Below are 21,844 nucleotides of genomic sequence, written 5' to 3'. Positions count from 1 at the left end.
AGACGCTCCCCACCTCCCAGAGGGGGCGGCGGCCGGGCACAGGCTGCAATCCCAGCACCCTGGGAGGCCAAGGCAGGCGGCTGGGAGGCGGAGGCTGCAGCGAGCCAAGACCACGCCACCACACTCCAGCCCGGGCAACACCGAGCACCGAGTGAGCGAGACTCCGTCTGCAGTCCCAGCACCTCGGGAGACCGAGGCGGGCAGACCACTCGAGGTCAGGAGCTGGAGACCAGCCTGGCCAACATGGCGAAACCGCGCCTCCAGCCAAAGGAGAAAAAGCAGGCAGCGGCGGTGGCGCGCGCCGGCAATCCCAGGCAGCCTGCAGGCCGGGGCAGGAGAATCATGGGAGCCGGAGGCAGGGAGTCTGCAGCAAGCCGACTATACTCCAGCCTGGGCCACAGAGGGAAGAAAAGAAAGAAAAAGGAAGGAAGAGGGGGAGGGAGGGAGGGAGGAAAGAAGGAAGGAAGGAAGGAAGGAAGGAAGGAAGGAAGGAAGCTAGATTTGTTATTGCAGTAAAATATATATAACATGAAATTTACCATTTTAACCATTTTCAAATGCATAATTCAGTAGCATGTAAGTACATTCATTGGATATTTTTATCCATTAAAACTTATTCATTTGTTGAGAGTTGTAAGTTTGAGTGTATAATAATGAGTGTTATGGTCTTCACCTTAGAGAGCTCACCTTCTAGATGTGACTTAGCCAAACAAACGTGATAGGTCAAGAATTTTACGGCAGTCTGACTGCCTTCCTTCTTTCCTTCCTTCATTTTTTCTCTCATTCCCTTCCTTCTATCCTCACTCTGTTCCTAAAATAATCTAAAGCAGATTACAAACACATACAAATAACAGGGCGAAATTAGTGGAAATTTGTCGGGGAAAGTAAAGGCAAAAAAGTAAGATAGATCCAGAAGTGAGTTAGTACAGAAAATGCATGCCTTAGAGCCTTGTAAACATGTAAGAGCTGGCCTTCAAGTTTTATTCTAACCCTCTCAGAGCCAGTGTAGCAGGGAAATATGATCCATTACAAGATTCACAGTGTCCTGCTGGTGACATAAAACAAAAACAGGTGCTCAAGAGCACAGCTTTTCTTGATACTGAGACCAGAGGAAAAGTTCTCCTGTGGGTTGCGATTGAGAACATACTGCATTAATTCATGCAGTCTACACAGTAATTAATTGTTATGAACTTTCTCTTATTAATACCTTTAATACGGATTAATGGCATTGCCCAAAAGGTCATTTCAGTAAAAGTAGAGTGAATCCAGTGCTCAGCATCTGTTAACTTGGACTAATCCAGATTAGATTTTAGAGAGTCTAGATGTTATTGTATTGAACGTGTGCCTATGATATGAGAAAAGGAGGGAAGTATTGTTTAGGGCTACTCTAGTTTGTGATGATGAAGCCTCATTGCCTACATATAAGAGACTGCTAAGTTCTGTTTCTGTAAATGGGAAGGCCTAGTGGTATGAAGTGCTCTTCCTAAAGTAGTATTAAGAATAAGCTAGGCCGGGTGCGGTGGCTCACGCCTGTAATCCCAGCACTTTGGGAGGCCGAGGCGGGTGGATCACAAGGGCGGGAGATCGAGACCATATTGGCTAACATGGTGAAACCCTGTTTCTACTAAAAATACAAAAAATTAGCCGGGCACGGAGGCAGGTGCCTGTAGTCCCATCTACTCGGGAGGCTGAGGCAGGAGAATGGCATGAATCCGGGAGGCGGAGGTTGCAGTGAGCCGAGATTGCGCCACTGCACTCCAGCCTGGGCAACAGAGCAAGACTCCGTCTCAAAAAAAAAAAAAAGAATAAGCTCAAAGGAGGAGAACCAGACTGCATGGCTTTTTGGTTCAGTGGAAGTCATTATCCACATCTGTCATGAAGTTACTTCTTCCAATCTTGAGTCTCAATGAAAGTCACATTATGGTTTAGGTTCTACATGCACAGAAATGACCAGGGTCTCTAGGAGTCTTAAAGATTAACTCATTTGTCATGATTTTTGGTCATTGAGCATTTCTAGTGTGAGGAAATCCCTTGTTGGGAGAGTTGTGGTGGACGACAGGAACCACTGGAGAAGCCATGAGTTGGAGGTGCTCTACCCCTTCCTTGTACCTGACTTGGCTGAGTGTACATCCAGACTCTAAGTCTTAAGTGAGTGGTGTAGTGATGAAGGGACTGTGAGATTTGCCCCTCAGTGTTTCTCATGGTGGTTTACAACAGTGTCTATGGCTAGTGACAGCATCCAGGGGCAGCTGAGTAGAGTGGCCAGGGAAGTATTCAGCAGCAGCTTCCTAGCTGACTATGTCTTTATCTTGGGTTTTGTGTGTTTTGTGAGCTCAATTTTCCAGCCTTCTCATTGGGCTTCTGAGTTACCCAATATTTTCCCAGTAATTCTTTTTCTGCTTAAGGTAGTCAGGTTGCAATAAAGAATCTTGGTGATACAGCCCATAACTGATTCCTTCTCATGGAACTCAAAGCTAAGGAAAGATTATTTTAGTCTTGTCCAATTTCTCCAGAAAATGATACAGGGGTAAGCTGTGACTCAAATTTTAGTTATCAAATTAGCCATGTTTTCCATGTTTAGCCATAACACACAGGCCAAACCTTAACTAGTAATAGGGAAAGACACAGTTTAGATGAAACATTTTGTTAGCCAATAGGTCTTTAATTAGGGAACTTACAAAAAATTGGATAGCCTCTACTCTGGATCTAACTTGAGAGGGCCATATCTGTAGAGCTGATAAATGTAAAACAAATGATCAGAAATCAGAGTCCACATGGACAGTAGTCCTGGAACATCTCTGGGGTAGAAACTCTTCCTTCAGGATATTATGGTGGACTTGAGAGCTTGGGCTTACTCATCAAGTAGAAAATCCTGGACTGAAAGGCAAGCATCCTAAGGATCATAACAGCCAGGTGGTTGGCTTTAAATTGTGAAGCTGAAAGAACAATCCCCCAAAATATGAACTTGGATCTGAATGTCTAAGTATTTACCTACTGCATTTACAAATATGACTTATGGCTTCATAACTCAAATCTGGGTCTCCATCTTCATACAGCCTTCTCCTCTGTGTGTCTCTGTTCTCTCCTCTTCTGTCTCTTCTAAGGACTTTTGTCATTGGATTTAGGGCCCAACTCAGTAATCTAGGATGATTACATTTCCTTATTTGGACCCTTTTTCCAAATAAGGTGACACTTGCAGGTTCTAGGTGAAAAGATTTCTGCGGGGGCAACCAGCATTCAACACACTATAGCACCATTTGGTCTGCCAGAGCCAGGCCTCCGTGTGAACACAGGACAGTGTCTGTGGGCATCTATGCTGACCTGAGAGCTGACTGAGCTAGTGTTGGTTGTTTGGATTCAGTGGGGGTTCTTCCTTCTCTCCACAGTCCCCATTGCTGGGAAGGACCAGGCTGAGGCAGAGCACTGGGAACATGATAGCTCCTCCCACCTTTGCTCCCAGTGGAAGCTTTTCACTCGCAACTCTCTCCATGGCACAAAAGCAAAGAAAGTTCCTTATGTCCCCATTTCCTAAAGATTCCCATCCCTGCTTTTATTTATAGCATTAAAAATAATTTTCTAACTCTTACTTCTATGGTTGCTTATTTTAGAGGTTCTCTACATTTATTACATTTATGCATAGGAAAAATTTATTCAATAACTCAGGCATTTTAGAATTGAATTACAAGCTACACAATTATTTGGCTTTACATTATTTAAAAGCCCAGTCTTTTTTTGACTCTTAAGTATGGTGTCAAAAAAGGATTGGGCTTTTCAACAATGTGAAGCCAAATAATTGTGGCTCCCTTTCCTTTCATTCTTAGGTCACATTTTCCCTTTCCCTTGGAACTAATTCTTGAAGAACAACATTGACTGTAACCTGTATCCACATTCATTTTTTTCCAGACGAAATTGCAATATCTGATGTCTAAGTGTTCAATATCAAGTGTTCCTTAAAATATCTTCTCAAGAGGCAGAAAAGGATGTAGAAATTACAGTCGGCTCTTGACTATAGACCACCCACATTCCCGTTCTCTAGAAACTGTCAGGGGTAGGCTGAAGAAGGAAGAGGAATCAAAACTCACATCCACCAACTTTGCCACTTGTTAGGCCTCTGGAAGAAACACCTTGTGAGGAAAAGCCTGGAGTTATTGATTAACATGAATGTTTTAGTGTGATCTGCACATTTCACTCTTTCTGAACCATTTGTGTCTCATATGTCAGATGACAGGAAGCTGGGCTTCATTTTGATATTCTAAGTTTGAAAATTCCTCAAAGACTGAAATGTGGGTACAATATGAAGGATATTAAAAATTATGAAAGTTTGCCCATTATCTATTTCCTTGAATTCCTACTTTTCATTAGATTTATTACTTTTCTTTTTTTGTTTCTTTTATTTTTTTTCAAGGCAGCGTCTCACTGTGTCACCTAGGCTGGAATACAGTGAGATGATCTCAGCTCACTGCAACGTTGACCTTCCCAGGCTCAGGTGATTCTCCCACCTCAGCCTCCTGAGTAACTGGAACTACAGGCATGTTGTAGAGCTTCCCAGGCTCAGGTGATTCTCCTATCTCAGCATCCTGAGTAACTGGAACTACAGCCACCATGTCTGGCTAATTTTTCTATTTTTTTTTGTAGAGACAGGGTTTCGCCATGTTGCCCAGGCTGGTCTTGAACTCCTGAGCTCAAGTAATTCACCCCCGTCAGCCTCTCAAAGTGCTCGGATTACAGGCATAGCCCACTGTGCCTGGCCTATTACTTTTCTTTTTATTCCAGAAGAGGATCATCTCCTGGCATGATGTGCAAGTCTGTGGGTGTGATGGTTAATACTAAGTGTCAACTTGATTGGATTGAAGGATGCAAAGTATTGATCCTGGGTGTGCCTGTGAGGGTGTTGCCAAAGGAGATTAACATTTGAGTCAGTGGGCTGGGAAAGGCAGACCCACCTTTAATCTAGGTGGGTACAATCTAATCAGCTGCCAGCATGGCCAGACTATAAAGCAGGCAGAAAAACGTGGAAAGGCTAGACTGGCCTAGCCTCCCAGCCTACATCTTTCTTCCATGCTGGATGCTTCCTAACCTTGAACATCAGACTCCAAGTTCTTCAGCTTTGGGACTTGGATTGGCTTCCTTGTTCCTCAGCTTGCAGATGGCCTATTGTGGGACTTTGTGATTGTGTGAGTTAATACTTAATAAACTCATATATATATATATATATATATATATATCCTATCAGCTCTGTCCCTCTAGAGAACCCTGACTAATACAGTGGATCTAACACTCATGAGTCACAAAGGAAATGAAAATGCTTCTTAAAATTTGTGTTTAAGAATTTTTATTAACTCTTTTACAGAACCTTATTTTTCAATATGAAAGTGTGTTTATTTTATATGATAGTTAAGCTGACAAACCCTCAACTATTCTTCATCAATAGTGCTGGAAATTTCATATTACTAGGAAATCCTGTCTCTTTGGTTTTTTGTTTTGTTTGTTTGTTTGTTTTTTTAAGACTTCATCACTCAGGGAAAAGATTCAATCCCAACTTAGTGAATTGCACACCTACTATGGCAGGACTGTAATAATTGAAGCTTTATCATGAAAGAACATCCATGCTTCATCCATGAAAGACCATAATGCTTCAGACATTATTGTTTCTAGAATGTACATTGTGCTGCATTCAAGAGGACCTAGAAATATCTATTCAATAAGAATATTTTATATCATGTTCAGGGAGCTTCCTTATTAATGTTTGCATTCATTTTATTTAAAAATAAGTTGCAAGCTTGATTTCAAGGGTGATTTCACTTTTACGTAAGTATAGAGTCCATTGTCCAGGCCCAAGATAAATTGTTTTCTGATTTTCCTTTTTATCAGAATTTGATGTTCTGGCTGAGTAATTTCTTTAAGAGATAGTCTTCATCAACATTATCACCTTACTTCATATTTTTCACATAGAAATGTTTACTTCTTCTCTATAGATTGTTCTCTGTGCCCAGATTTCAGTAAATGGCCATGGGTTTCTTGGTTAAAAGTTAGTCATTCACCTCCCTATATATTTATAAAGGGGGTAAATAATTTTTAAAATAATATGTTTTTTTTTTTAAAAAAATGCTTCCTAGTGATTATGTGCCAGGTTTTGTCTTTCAAAGACATTTAAGGTGGTACCAGGAGCATAAATGCGCTCAAAATTCTACCTCTGAGTCAGAAACTTCCCGGTGAATCCCTTTTTCCTTAATGTAGTTAGAGTTGCTTCTGTTGCTTCAGACAAAAACGACTGTCTCATGTTCCTTCCAGTCTTACAGAGTTTATACTCTAGTGGAGAATATGGATAATTAAACAAATATAATAAGATACACTGTGTGTTCAATTTTGAAGCCCACAGTTTCTCTTCCACAGAAATTTACATTCTCTTCTCTAAAGACAGAGAGAGGCAAAATCTGCAGTGCCAGAAAACCTTGAGGCAGACTTCAAGACTGTCCCCAAATCCTGAGACTCAGTGTAGAAATCATGGATCAGGTCCAAAGTCCCATCTGATTCTTGGTTTCCATCAGCTTCCTTCCTGCATGTTCCACCACCTGAGACAGGCCACCCCATATTGGGGTCAGCTGTGACTTTTAGGAAGTCCTTCTTTATGTTGAGCTGAAATTTGTCTTCCTGAACTTCCTGTTCTTGGTTCTAGTTTTATCCTTTGTAGACTGAACAAGTCTAACATGTCTTCCTTCTTCATTCAACAAATCTTGCTGAGTGTCTGCTCCAGGTCAGACACTGTGCCAGATTGTGCCTAATGGGCTGCATTTTCCACAGGGTTGGGAGGGAGGATACTGACATTAGCCAGTCTCTCTCTCTATATATATTTTTTTGAGACAGAGTCTTGCTCTGTCACCCAGGCTGGAGTCCAGTGGTGCAATCTCGGCTCACTGCAACCTCTGCCTCCCGGGTTCAAGCAATTCTCCTGCCTCAGCCTCCCGAGTAGCTGGGATTACAGGTGCCTGCCACCACACCTGGCTAATTTTTGTATTTTTAGTAGAGACGGGGTTTCACCATGTTGGCTAGGCTGGTCTCAAACTCCTGACCTCATGATCTGCCCACCTCGGCCTCCCAAAGTGCTGCAATTTCAGGCATGAGCCACCCTGGCCAGGCAGTCTTTAGAAGGGAAACAAGAGCTAAGAAGTTAGAAAGCCATGGGAGCATGCACCAGTGGACTAGACCTGTATCTCTCCTGGGAGCCAGGGAAGGTTTCTCTAATAAGTGATGTTTAACCTGAGCTCCCAAGGATGAGTGGGAATTATCTAGGCAAAAGGAGAGGAAGGGAGAGTCTTCCAGCAGGGGAGAAAACAAGTGCCATGGCCCTGGAGCAGGAAGGAGCAGGATGTGTTCAATGAACTAAAAGAAAGCCAATTTCACGCAGGTACAAAAGCAAAGTAGATAGACGTGGGAGATGAGGCTGGAGAACAAGGTGGTGATTCTGTCATGCCGGCCCTTGTGTGCCATGGTCAGGGCTTTTGAATATCATTCATTTGTTCATTCGTGAATTCATCCACTCATTCAACTGATGTTCGTTGAGATCCCTCGATGTCCTGGGTACTCTTTCATGTGCTAGGGATAAAGGAGGGAACAAAATAGACAAAATTCTTGCCCTAAGGAAACTTACATTCAGGTTGGGGGAGAAAGAGAAGCAAAACATGTACTGTGTCAGAAAGTGATAGGTACTACAGAGAAAACAGGGAAGGGAATGGAAGTGTGGGGTTGAGGTTTTATCTTAAGGAGAATATGAGTGGCCCCCTAGGGTTGTGCAATAGGATGACACTGCCATGGACAGCCAGGGAAATGTGTTAAGTGGGACTATGACTGGATGGGGACTGTGCTTTAGCTGCTGAGTGGAGAATGGATCAGAGACAGGCTGAGTAGGAGGCAACTATTCAGGTAAAAGATAAAGTGAGCTGAAATTAGGATCATGTCAATGGGACATGGGGACAAGGGGACTGATTTGGTGACATTTAGGAGGTAAATATTTCTTGTCTGGCTTGGCTAACCAGGAAATAAACATTCCTACTGATTTAAGGGCCTGTATGTTTCCATTGAAAGTCTGAAAAAGACTACACCAAAACTGACTTATTTTGTGAATAAAAATATTTATGTACATAATATTATGTACAAAATATTTGTACATAATATTGTGTACATAAATAAATATTTATGTACATAATTTTTTTCATAATTGCTGTTGGGGTTCCAAATATCAAAAAATATGCCAGAAATAAAAGCTTGCTTTGCTGGCCCCATGTAGCTACATAAATAAACATGAAATTTCCAGGGCAAGGTCATGATTTATGGATGGATACTTCTAAATCTGGTCTAGATGTTTTTATTATTTGCCTAGGGGAAGAGGCTGAGAAAAACTGAATGTTAGTGCTTGAGCTGTAGCATCATCATTTATTCTTGCTCTATTTTGGGCTCATTCATGGGCCCAGGTGGGGAATCTCTGCCTGGTGCTGGTACCATGTTGGCATTGGTGATGGCACCTCAGGCCAAGTCTGGGGAGCAGTTGGGGGGTCAGAGCATCTGAAAACATCATCACTGTCTCTGAGCTTTCTAAGGTGAAAAAATAAACAGTGGAGCCAGGGCAGGCAGGCAAAGCAGAAATGAGCCCTTTAGCACTCACAGCAATTCCAACTTTTCTTTTTGTCCTGTCTCAAATACTTCTTGAGTGGTTAGAGGCACATAGCCTTTGGTCTGCAGTGAATTGTCATCTTACCTCAAATTTCATGTATTTGCACTTGGACTCCATTATGTGCAAGCAGGAAGAATAAAGAATACCAATCTCGGCTGGGCGCAGTGGCTTATGCCTGTAATCCCAGCATCCTGGGAGGCTGAGGTGGGCAAATCATCTCAGGTCAGGAGTTTGAGACCAGTCTGGCCAACATGTTGAAACCCCATCTCTACTAAAAATACAAAAATGAGCCAGCACCTGTAATCCCAGCTGCTTGGGAGGCTGAGGGACGAGAACTGCTTGAACTATGAAGGTGGGAAGGAGCTTGGTCTATTAGAGAAACAGACAGGTGTCCTATGGTGAGTGAGGGGAGAGGAGAAAAATGCAGGTGTGAAGCGAAGCAAGATCCAAGTTTTGTGGGTCCTACGAACCATAGTAAGACATTTGAATTTTATTCCAGTAACCATGGGAAGATACTGGAGAGGTTTACACAGGAAAATGACAGGATGTAATTTACATGTTAAAAAAAAAATCTTGTTGTATAGACAATGGATTGTAGAGAGGTAGACAGGGGAGAGCACCTAGGACGCAGTTCCCACAGTTCAGGATAGAGAGCAAGGTGGTTTGGACCAGGGAGGCAGAAGCAGTTGTGGCCAGGAGTCCAATTCAGGACAGGAGTTGTAGGAAAAGCCTTACTGGTGCACTGGATGTGGGTGCTGATGACAAGAACAAAATCGACGATGCATCTGGGGTACTTGGCCTGAGCCACCAGGTAGATGGGGTGTTGTGAAGTGATATGGGGAGGAAAGGAGGAGGAACAGGTTTTGGGGGAATCAAGAGTTCTGTTTTGGACACATTAGGTTTGAGAGGGTTATTGGACATCCACTGGAGATGTTGAGCAGGCAGAGAGAGGTCTGGCGGGGGATGCCAACGTGTGAGTCATCGGCATGAAGCTGGTGTTGAAAGCAGTGAGAGTGAATATAAATTAAAAGGAGAAGCAAACTAAGGACAGAGCAGGGGGACCCCAGTGAGTGGTTATGGGGGAGAAAGAAGATCCTGCACAGGCCCCAGGCAGGAGCGGCCTGTGAGGTGCAGGAACACCGCAAGGTGGTTCCACAAACCTCAGGGAAAGCAGTGTTTCCAGAAGGAGGAGGTGACCAGCTGAGCCAGACTGCTGAGAGGTCAGGCAGTGAGGGGGAAGAACCCAGAACGAGGTGCAAATAAGATGTCAGGGCTGGGGGAGGTCACATTGCCACCTCAGCAGGAAGAAACTGGATCTGTTGAAGGAGTCAGGGATGTCACTCCTGACTCTATCTTCCTACTTCTGGAGTTAATTTTTTTTTTCTGCTGGCCGATAAATTGTTTGCTGTTTTATTTTATTTTCTTCAGACGAGTTGTTTTTGTTGGTACCACACAAAAAGGAGTTTTCCAGTCACCCATTTCCCATATCAATGGTGAGCGGTTAATGGAGTTGGCATAGGTTTCTTCACTAGCTGGTTTAATCATTTTAACATAACTGACTTTCGCCTTGGATTCATTCACTTCATTCCTCTTGTACACACTTCTTATCACTGTGTTTTTGTGGATGGCTCCTCAAAGATTTTGTCAACTTAAATCCTTTTCTCAGCTATCGTCAGACATTTTGTATACAGCACACTCTGGTGTCTTTGCAGTCAGACATGCCTGGGTTGGAATCTTGGCCTCATCATTTGCTAGCTGTGTAACCTTGGCCATTTTGTGTAACCCATCTATGCCTCCATTAACTCATCAATAAAAATAGGGTACAAGTTCAACTCCCCCCCACCAGGGTTTCTTTGTAAATGAGACAATCTCCACAATGCTTAGTCCCGTGCTTAGCACACAGTAGAATAAATGATACTGGTGATAGCTGCAACTACACAAAAATCTATAATAGATTTCAAAAAATGCACTTGCTAAAAATTTGAACCAGGATTCTCCAAGACTGGCAGTGAGCAAAGAGCATCTACGAGGAAGATGCCTTGAGGTCTGACGCCGAGGGCGTGGTTCATCCTCCCTTCGAACATCTTGTAATAACGACTGCAGCTCCACATTATCCCCCAAGTGACAGGACGGTCTCCATTGTCAACTGTCAATATCAGAGGAACAGGGCTTGATTTTATAAAGGAAGCAACTGGGTTTTCTTTAGAGATGCAAATGGAAACGTTAGGTTTGGCATGTTCCAAGGATTTCATTTGCTTAACTGAAAAGGGCATTTCATCACCCTAAGCACAGTTCTTAGAGTTACATTCAGGAGGGAGGAATGTAACCTGACTGCTTTGTTCTCAGGCATTCATCGCATTCTGAACCATGGGATGCTGGGCAAAATCAATGCCTTTGGTCTTGTTATTAGTTGGTCTTGTGCTTCCCAGAGAAATCTTGGCGCCCTGAGTTGACATCTTTGCTGGAGACTGACAGCTGGAATGAGATGTTCAAGTGAAGAATATGAAGAGCAGCACATCTCTTTAAGGTAAAAACAGACCTGGTTACTGGATCAAGTTACAGAGGAGTAGAGGTGGAAGAATTTTCGAATTTCCTTCCTTGGAGGAAATCATCACCTAATGTTCATAACTCAAATAGGACCTAATCTGTAAGCAAGTAGCTTAAAGATGATCTCAAGTCCACACGTAGAGATAGGTTTTGGATTTCCTTATGGTGACTCCAAACAGGAACGCTATCGGGGTAATTATGGGCTAACAGAAGGTGCCCCAGGTTATCTCAATTAACCTGGATTCTCTTCCCGTCATCTTGAGTTTGCCTCCATGGGAGGCATGGCACATGGCTTTGCTGGTACCTGTTTTACCACACAGCTGAACATGTGACCTGAACTAAGTCTGTCAGGATCCCTGTCTACCCCTGTCCACTTCCTGCAAGTAAGCCAGTCATGGACAGAACCTGGATTGGTGCAAAATACCTCACTTTAACCAAAACTCCTATTTAGGTTGGTTTTGGGGCCTAACCTTATTAACTTCTTGGATCTTCATTGTTAAAATTAACGTTTTTACTGAATAATTTTGTTCTAATGATTAAAGTATATAAGAAAAAGGGAAAACTTTCAGTTGATTGTAATCAAGATGGCATACAAATCTGAATTATTTGCTATATAATGCGGTCTCTACATTATTCTAACTGGTCATAATTTCCCCTCAAGAATATTTCTTTGGATGAATTAAAAAGTAATGTAATAATTTTTTTGAAACGTTGGAAGTAAAAATATAAGAGAAAGGTAAATTAAAGTAGCTAATGATTCCATTGAAGAAAATAAGGTCCATTTTCAGGACAGATGGCATGCGCCAACTTCACTATCAGTAAAATATTTCACAGTATTTTGCTATTGTGGGAATCTTGTAGTGTTGACAGGTAAGGACATTGAAAAAAATAGTAATTTTTAATCTTTTAAAACCTTAATTTGGTTTTGAAATATTGTCATTCAGGAGCCAGAGTGTTTTCATTTAATGAATATACAGTGTGATTTTTTTTTTTTTTTGAGATGGAGTCTTGCTCTGTCGCCTAGGCGGCTGGAGTGCATTGGTGCAATCTTGGCTCACTGCAACCTCCGCCTCCTGGGTTCAAGCAATTCTCTGCCTCAGCCTCCTGAGTAGCTGGGATTACAGGCGGGCACCACCATGCCTAGCTAATTTTTGTATTTTTAGTAGAAACGGGGTTTCACCATGTTGGTCAGGAAGGTCTCGAACTCCTGACCTCGTGATCCACCCGCCTCAGCCTCCCAAAGTGCTGGGATTACAGGCATGAGCCACTGTGCCTGGCCGCAGAGTGATATTAAAAAAGCTAATTTGATTCCATTTTTTAGAACAAATGTTCATAAAGCCTGGAGACAGCGTCTGAGATATATTCATGCTCAGTGGAGTTTTCTCCTTTTCTTAAATAAATTTAAAGACAAAAGATCAAAGATGGTTACATTTAAGTTCCAACGCAAAGAAAACCATTTTCTTGAAATGCTCAAAGAAGCTGTCATCATGAATGAACTGGTGAAGTAGAAAGGCCAAGCTGAGAAGATGACAGCAAATGTGAACTACTGCAGTGAAGCTGGGTCAATCATTTTAGGAAGAATAGACAGAAATCCTACAAAGGTGCCAGAAAGCAGATGCTACTGCAATGGCATTAGAAATAGATGGGAATTAAGCTGTAGCTGGAAGAAGATACTCTACTTTATCATGATAATGGAAGTAATGAAAATTGCGTTAGTACATAAAAGTCTTATTTCTTTACAATGTCAAAAGTCAAGAAAAAGAGATTACGCAACAGAAACATTAAAGACCAAAGGAAGCCATTCAACCAACTACAAGGGAAATTGTTGGAGAGTGCTTTTACCAAACACACACACACACACACACACACACACACACACACACACACACACCAAACACCTCACTAACCCAAGAGTAGGAGGCAGTGGCCCTATAGTGCTCCTGTTTAGAGGGTTGTAAAGAGACTCTGGAGTACTTCTCAGGGCAGGCAGGGACAGCTGTTGCTTTTAAAATTTCAGAGCTCCAATGATCTTGACCTCTTGCTTGATGATTTTCATCTCTCCACATCCTTACCTCACAGAGACCGCTTGACCAAGTGGTTCATGTGGCTCAGGAGGAAAACAGACACTCCTTCACCTTACAGTCAAGTTTGGTTTTCATTCAGTGGCAGCCGAATTGTTTTCTAAGGGCAGCAGCCTCATGAGTGATGCTGACCTGACACAGGTCATTGGAGGATATAGTGAGTGGCAGCTAGTGCATGTCTAGGGATGAGAAATCCCCGTGGAAGCAGTGGGCTCTCAACCCCAGCTTTGGTGGTTACAGATGGACAGTTGCAGCTCTAGTGGCATGTCTGTTTTGGGGAGTCACATGGACAAGGCCAGTGCCAACGACCCCTCTGACACTTGTGCGTTGAGTAGGAATAGCAGCGGGACAATTCTCCACCTGCAAATTTTCCTAGAAGGACTCAATCCAGAAAGACAAAAGCAGTTCACCATGGGCATGTACCACATGTTTTTTCTTTCTTTTTTCTTTGGGATTATACTTCTAAGTTGGTTAGCAACAGGGATCCTCCTAAGGACCTCTTATCCAAGTGCCTGAGAAGCTGCTCTGGGCTGCTTAGCGGGAAGGATCTACATTCCGCTCTCTGACCTTTGTTTCTAGTGATCACAGAGCAGCCTTCCTAACTGAGGACTAACACACTATTGTGTTATCTGCAGAATTTTGCCAGTAGTGGCTACTGTTGCTTCTCAAAGCTAAACATCTCTCTTTCTAGCTAAGCCATCTTCACACGTACCATAAAATGACTGGACTTGAGATTTTTCAACAAAATGATCTCCAGTTCCTCCAGCTTTCAAATTCTGTGTCTAAGCTTGTGACTAAAATGAAATGAATTTCATGTTGTTTGGAAATCATGACTGTGAATTGAAAAGTGAATAAAAAGTGAAGTCTTAGTCTTCAACTAAGGATACCAAATTCCCCACATTGAGTTATCCTCTATCCCTGACAATTTTCCTTTTAATTAAAACGCAGCCTGATAAGCAGAATCTTGGGGAACATAAAGCAGTTATGTGATTCACTCAACCATTTGTATGCAAGTGTGACCTATTTAACTTTTAAAATCCTATTTAATGCCAAAAACCACATTAGAGAATTCAAACAAAAGCTCACAGGGAGTCCCATAATGAGACTGTTTTGATTATTCCAGTGATTAGCTCATTTCCTCTCCCTTTAGTAATTTCATTTAGAATAGTAGTCATTTTAAGAGCAAGTAGATTTTCTTATTGCTTTACTAGTTTGCTGTGAAATTGGCAAGTGGCCAACCATCTGTGAAACTGCAATCATTACTATTACTTAAAATTTATCAAACCTCTTCAGTTACTATGAAAGTAATTCTCCCTGCCTATAAAGACAAGGCCAAGAAAGGCATTAATGAGACCCAGCTTTGCACAAAAATAGACATTATCACCCCCTGTTTCAACCTATTAGCCCAAAGTTCCAGAAATGGTATTTGTGGACCCTGTTGGGAAAAAGTTGAGTGAACGATGGTTTTGATAGACTGCCATAGTCATCTACTTTTCAGTGCCTAGGAATCTATTTCTCCCTCTCGTGAGAGCTATGCATTCATTTATGCAGGCGTTTATTTGTCATTGGCATTTCTTGAAATGGATGGGTGTGTAGGCTTCTAATGTAATTTATGAACAATTTTAAATAATTCCAGCAGTACTGCCTCTTTTAGAGTCACCTGTTTCTTTTTTGCTTTTTTACATTTTTACACATTTAGCAATGAAACAGTGGGGAAGATGCTTGAGATATCACCACTGGAACTCCTCTCATTGCTCTACCAACCCTGGCCATAGATGATTCCAAGAAGGAGGTCTGAACAGTCAGGCTGAGGCCAGTGTGCTGCTTTCCAGCAGTAAGAATCCACAAACACCCTCACCATTGTGAGCAGGTGGTTGCCTCCACCCCGCTATTCTACTGCAGACAGTGACAGCTAGTGTCAGGAAGATGTAGCAATCCACTGTGCTGCTGGCCTTCCAGGGGGAGGGCTGGACCAGTGCATTTCTTAAAGCCGGTGACCACACAGGCAGGTTCATCTGGGATGGACCACATCTATACCTGTCGTCCAGGCATCATTATTGAGTGCCCACTTTCACTTTTGAAAGTGTTAACAATTGGATAATGAATTGCATACTCGGCCTACTTAATGTCCCCTTGTAGCTCTGTCATCTATTAGGTGACCTAACATTTACATTTTTAACCTATACCAGCAGTTTGAGGCAATGAGTTCAGGAAGATTATTCTCCACTGTGTAAAGTAATATTTACCTTTATCTGTCCTGAAATTATCCCTCAAGCGTTATGGGATTGGTCCCAGCTTTAATGCTGAGGCTCAGTGAGCAAGCTCATTTGCATGCTTTTACAGATTTTAGTTTTGTCCACACCAGGCCTTTGTCCATCCAGATGGATGGCCCTAATCTTAGAGCCTATTCGCAGAGACCTCCACCCTCTGATCATTAGCTTTCCCTGTTAATCAGGCTGCAGTAGTGTTTGGAGGCAACTTGTCTGGCTGTCTGAAAAGTGATGCACAATGGTTTGTCCTTTCAGGCACTGATGAAAGTCCATCTGGTAGGGGAAGGGCCTTCCAGCTGTATTATAATTTTTTTGAATTAAATGTTTTTTCTTTTTTTTTTTTTTTAAGCACATAGAGAATGAAAGGACCCTGCCTAGATGGCTCATAGTGAGCTGTCTGTTTATGCTTGCAGAAAAAAGAAAGAACGAAAAATAAACAAAAAAAGAGAAGAAATCAAGGAAAACATGAAGAAGGAAAAAAGAAAGATCAGTGTACATAACTAAGAAGGAATATTATAAATTCAAAACACTATTTGCAGGAGAAAACAAAACAAAACTTTGCTTTGTTATTTCATACCTCAGGCCTGAATTTGAAGGGCCAAATATTGTAAGCGATTGCAAAAATTTCCCTAGAAGGGTGCATTTAAGTGGACATGGTGATTTCTTCCTTTCCAAGACGCAGGAATTTTACAGAAAAAAAAAGTATTCGAGAGTAATAGAAGAAGAAAGGAACATTTTGTAACAGAATATCTTACCCTTGTACTTTGTATTTATGGTTTAGAAGCTTGATTCCCTTAAAACAAGATGTATGAGTGCCTTCCATGTGCAAGGTGTTTTGCTGGGCACTGAAAATATATAAACTGGATCTAATTTCAGCTCTTGTTATTTTAGACATTACGATTTGTTTTCTTGTGGAACATTAAGACAATATAATAAATTACAGCCTTCCTGCTGAATTTTACTTGTTTCTATTTTTCTCTCATGCTAATAGTCACGAGAATCACTCAAGTGCTTCCTTATCTTACCATTGCAAGGACTTTCAAGTTCTTTAGGAAACCTGGTTCTTTCTCTTAAGAAAACAAATCTTAATTCATTGGGGAAACATGACATACATTTATTGTATATACGATCTGAGCCCCAATCAGCTGGAATTGCTGGACATTTGGACAGAGGCTGGGCTGAAGTTCAACTTTATTTCATCTTTCATCAAAGAGCTTACTAAATGGAAGTAAACAATACTTTAGAGAAAGATTGACATTTTTTCAAGGAAAAAAACATTTAAACTGAGAGTCACATTTCTCAAGCAAATTATTTATGTTAAGTACATGCTATTCCAACTATTTATAAAAGCAGCTCATGATGGATCTCAACCTGAGAGCACTTTATAAAGCACTTAGTGTGCTACAATTCCTTTTTTCCTGAAAAATGGACGTTTTTCTTTAAACATTATTCTTAATATATAACTCAGACACACAGTCTTCTTGGCTCATTTAATTTTTGAGGTCTGATTGCAAAAACTGACAAGAACATGTAAATGTATTTACAATCTAGGTACTTATGGGGTTGCAGAGTGACAGCCATTAGTGGAGGAGGGATGATTATAAGATGCTGTGTAAGTTCTGAGCAGAAATCTGAGCAATCTCTGCTTTATAAACGTTGCACTCTGGAAGAATGCTCATCTGTTAAGTCTGTTGTGTGCCAAGGCCAGCATACACAGAACTTTCTTCTTTATGAGAAACCGTTTCTTGAGGGTATATTTATATTGTCTTACATGTGTTTTAAATATGGGCTTGAAGACCCAGAGTGTTCTTATGTACCCAGATAAATAATTAACTTTGCAAACTATGAACATGTTTAATTTGGCTTTTGAAACTATACTTCTGAGACCAATTGTGCCCTTCCTAATTTGGAAATATTTTCTTTCTGGTTTTTACTTTGACATGTACCCAGCCATCTACTTTTGTTGCTATTTCTAGTATCCCAAGGGAGCTGCTTCCATGGTTGTCATAGTGCAGACAAACACAAAAGAAAACCAAGAATTCGGTGCTTTCATAAAGCATTTATTTTTATTTGAAAACATTATACAGGCATTACATTGCCACAGCCAGTCCATAGGGGAGCATGCAAATATCAAAAATGGACAGTTTGTTGAACTTATCGGTGTAAATTTTTTTTGGTTCGTATTTTCCATTTGCAGTGTTGTCAGAATTAGTGTGCTTTGTTATGTGGCTTAACAATAGAATCCTACCCATGGGGTAAAATCTGTACTGGTAGCTAGCTGGGGACTACTAAATAGTTATAAATCAAAAAGAAACCCAAAACAAACAATACTACACGCTTGTCAAAAGGTTAATAGCACAAGTTAGCAATATCTAAACTAAACATTGAAACAGTTTCATGGGACACGGTGGTGCAAATTTTTCCATTGCTTGGTCACCTGGTCATGTATTTGAGAGTATGTAGATGTGGGAAGGTCTGACCAAGGCAAGCGCTGTCCCCAGTGCAAGTTTTCATTGAGGAAGTGAGAACCACCACTTAATCTCTAGCAGGGTTTAGGAGAATTGTGGTTTACTCTTACCTGATCATATTCTATACAAATTGCTAAAGTCTTATTCATTGAGGAGAGATTGGTGGTGGACTTAAAAACTGAAAATTTTGCTGGTGTCTACTGAGGTTATGAAATCTCAGAAACTAAAACAGCTAAAGTTAATGTTGTCCTACTCCCATTTCCCGCCCCATTCCCAAAGGATCAGTGTTTTTTACACAGAAAAAGAATTTGTTCTTTGCAATTTTTTTTTTTTTTTTCCTGAAGGGTCAGTCTGGAACTCCTGATCTTGAACAATTATCAACCTTTCTAAATGGAGACAAACCAACACATTGAGGTCACCCAGGGACATGAAAGTCTGAGTACAAGGACACTGAATGATAAAGAGTATACAGCGAATTCATCTTAACATTCACACTTGCTTTCCACACAATGGAGTCAATTAAAATATCCTATAAAATAATTCAGATGGCAATCTTTAGCCATCTGTTGATTGCAAACTTTTTGGAAATTTATATTTTTAAAAAACTCCAGTCTACTGAGTGGACTTGGAGATAATTTCATCCACTTGCTTCTCATAAGACTTTTACTAAGTGTCTACAAATTAATGTCATAAAAATGAATCAAAGACAAAAACATCTGGCTTAAAATAAATACTAAAAATGCAATAAATCAAGCAAATTATTCAAACCAAAAGAATGTAAACACAAAAATAAAACCACAGTCTTTAAAGGTCTTCGGATCTGAATGGACAAAATATTCAGAGAAAGGTATTTAATTGGTTTAAAAGGTAGCAGAGAGAAGATGTTGGCAAAGTTATTTTGATTTGATAGAGCTTTAACGCTGATATTTTCCCCATGGAAAATAAAACATGTTTCCTAGGGCGCTGAACTGAGATGACCATTACATCCGAATATCAGAGAAGATAATTTTTCTTCTCCATCTCCAAGGGTAGGTCCACTTACCCGTGGTGCTGACAGACAGTGTGGGATGCTTTTGCCTGCCAGATTTAGGCCTTGTACAGGCACTCTGGGATCAGTCCTTCTACTGTAGTCTGTCCTTTGACTTTCCAGAGACCCCACTGGTGTTTTGCTTTGCTTGCTTGTGTAACATATATTGATTTGAATTGCCCAATGTCTCATAAACATGTATTTTTCCCCTGTAAACCCTGTAACTCCATTGAGGATCTTTTTGAATGGTATTGAAGTCAGTCAAACTAAAAGAGTACATCACATACTGACACATAGAATCTATTCTAAACAATAGAGGTCTGCGGTGTTTCTTAATTTCCTGTGTTTGAAAAAAGGGCTATTTTAAGGGCAACAGATTAGACTAGTGACATATCACTCAAGGTCTTATCAGGATCCTGCAGTATTCTCTGTGTCCATAAGAATGTCGGGTTGGCCGGGCACGGTGGCTCACGCCTGTAATCCCAGCACTCTGGGAGGCCGAGGCGGGCGGATCACGAGGTCAGGAGATTGAGACCATCCTGGCTAACAGGGTGAAACCCTGTCTCTACTAAAAATACAAAAAATTAGCTGGGCGTGGTGGCAGGCGCCTGTGGTCCCAGCTACTCGGGAGGCTGAGGCAGGAGAATGGCGTGAATCCCAGAGGCGGAGGTTGCAGTGAGCCGAGATCGTGCCACTGCACTCCAGCCTGGGCGACAGAGTGAGACTCTGTCTCAGAAAAAAAAAAAGAAAAAAAAGAATGTCGTGTCAATATATCTGTTATTGAATGGATGCCAAATATGACCAAAATGCCAGACTTTTTCAATGATGACATTGTTACCACTGCAAAGTGGCCAGATCAATTAAGCCATTTTCAAAGACTGCTCCACATCAGCACCTTGACTTTGTTAGGAGGTGGCACAACCAATGATTTTCCACAATAAAGGTAATTTCCATGCTGGTGTATTTTTAAAAAGGTGTTACAGAATTAAAAGGGCAGAGGACCATGGCTTTTTCCAGTGCCTTGATTAATTTCCGTATTATCACTAAGGAAATCTGGAAAAAAAATAAAAGATAGTTTTTTAAGAGAGGCTACAGGGAGGGGCAGAAAGATTTTATAATTATATATTGTCCTAAACACAAATGATATTATTTCTGGGGGCTCCCAAAAGCCACAGAAATGGAACAGTCCTTATCCTGTTATTACAGGGAGTTGATTAGCAGAATCACGTGGCACAACAGAAAGGCAATGGCCTGGAGTAATCAGAGATCGAAATATAAAAAGGCTAAAATATTTCTTTTATATCTATTCCTAGAATAGAGAATTATATGGTCAGTTGCCCCTCCTCACAAAGGTCACAGCACAAAATACTTATTGAGCAGGCAATCCAACAGGTAACAGAGAAAACCATTAACCACCAGGTCCCTAGGATAAGGAAACTTCTCAGGGGTGGAGCTCCTGTGGCATGCATCACTCATAGTCCGTGCAAAAAAATAAAGTATGACTCTTAAAAAATGAATTGCCGTAGAAAAGTGGGGTTTATGTTGACTACATGTGGGTCTGGCAATAGTTTCCATCAGGAGTACAAAACATCCTCCTGAAAGTTGGTGTAATAACAGTAACAATAATAATAATAATACAAATCATAATAACAATCATACTTGCTTTTGATTCAAAAATTTTCACAGTAATGAATGCAGGGGAGTTGTGATCAGGATACACATTAGCTAGGCATCTTTCCAAGTCAGGTGGATTAGAGCCTGTGTCTCCAGTGATGTTGAGCTTGTTCCTTTCACAAGCTTTCGGAGGATTTGCTACCTTGCAGTCCACCTATGTAAACTGCACCTAGTAAATACCTTTCTCTATGTACAATACAGAGATGATGGGCAAAAACATGGCCAATGAGTTGGCCTCAGTGGGCAGGGCGGGCCTCACCCTAGGCCACACGAACATGAGGCTCCTCTTCGGTCTCCTGGCCCAGGCTGGTGTAGGTGACTGAGGGTTCCACCTGAGCTGTGGTCGGTAAGTCCACAACAGGTCCTGAAGGATTGCGGAACTGCTTATACACTCGGGGGTCCTGGGCTATGTAGGTGGAAGTGGAGGAGTAGAGCACCAGCCCAATGAGGATGGTGAAGAAAGACAGGAGATAAAGTCCTGAAAACTAAAAAAACACAACAGCAAAGTCATTTGACAGCCAGGGCAGAACCACTGACACATTAATGAGGCACAGAGAGACGTGAGCAGAGCTGCTTCCTCTCAGAACAGGCAGCGTGATGGGTTGGCCAATACCCTTGATGGAGAATGAATTTTCTCATCCTAAACTGGCTTGGTCCTATTGATTCCCCTTATCTTTCCTAGACCCTGTGGCTAACACAGAGGAACACTTAGCTAATCATCTCTAAAGTGCCAATCTGAGGATCTGGTATGGTGCGAGAACTAGTTAAGCACAAATTAAAATGCACCAAGTTAAAAGCAAAAAATCTCCAGTATCACTCAATAAAAAGTTGGTTGTTTGTGGCATCACTAAACTTAGAGAAATACAGATAACTCCGTTAGGGTTGTAATGAAGCCATAAACAGTGAACCGCTCACTGACAGCTGCATCAGGGCATTCTCGTTTCACCTTAATCCAATTCATACACTATTTGTCTTCCTAGAAGGAATTATTACTGACTTCAGTAAATATCTTTGCAAGGTTAGATTATCCTTGGACAGAAAGAAATAGTATAACATTCCATTCCTGCCCCACTAATCTATAAACAAAACCAAGCAGGACTGTATATACA

General features: G+C 41.4%; 1 protein-coding gene across 3 annotated transcripts in view; it reads right to left on the bottom strand.

Moving 5' to 3' along the window:
* Positions 1-203: 203 nt before the first annotated feature.
* Positions 204-21,844, bottom strand: part of SLC35F1 (solute carrier family 35 member F1) — a 422,068-nt gene continuing 400,427 nt past the window's right edge. For 2 of the 3 annotated variants that reach the window (XM_055262538.2, XM_055262546.2), the window contains exon 8: positions 17,614-21,220. In XM_055262538.2, the coding sequence (XP_055118513.1) occupies positions 20,996-21,220 (225 nt within the window). In that variant the 3' untranslated portion in view covers positions 17,614-20,995. Of the gene's footprint in view, positions 391-17,613; positions 21,221-21,844 lie in introns of those variants that run through there. The other variant, XM_055262550.2, reaches the window with a different exon arrangement.

Source organism: Symphalangus syndactylus, chromosome 2 (assembly GCF_028878055.3).
Source record: "Symphalangus syndactylus isolate Jambi chromosome 2, NHGRI_mSymSyn1-v2.1_pri, whole genome shotgun sequence".
Classification (NCBI taxonomy): Eukaryota; Metazoa; Chordata; class Mammalia; order Primates; family Hylobatidae; genus Symphalangus; species Symphalangus syndactylus.
This window is presented reverse-complemented; position numbering and strand designations above follow the sequence as displayed.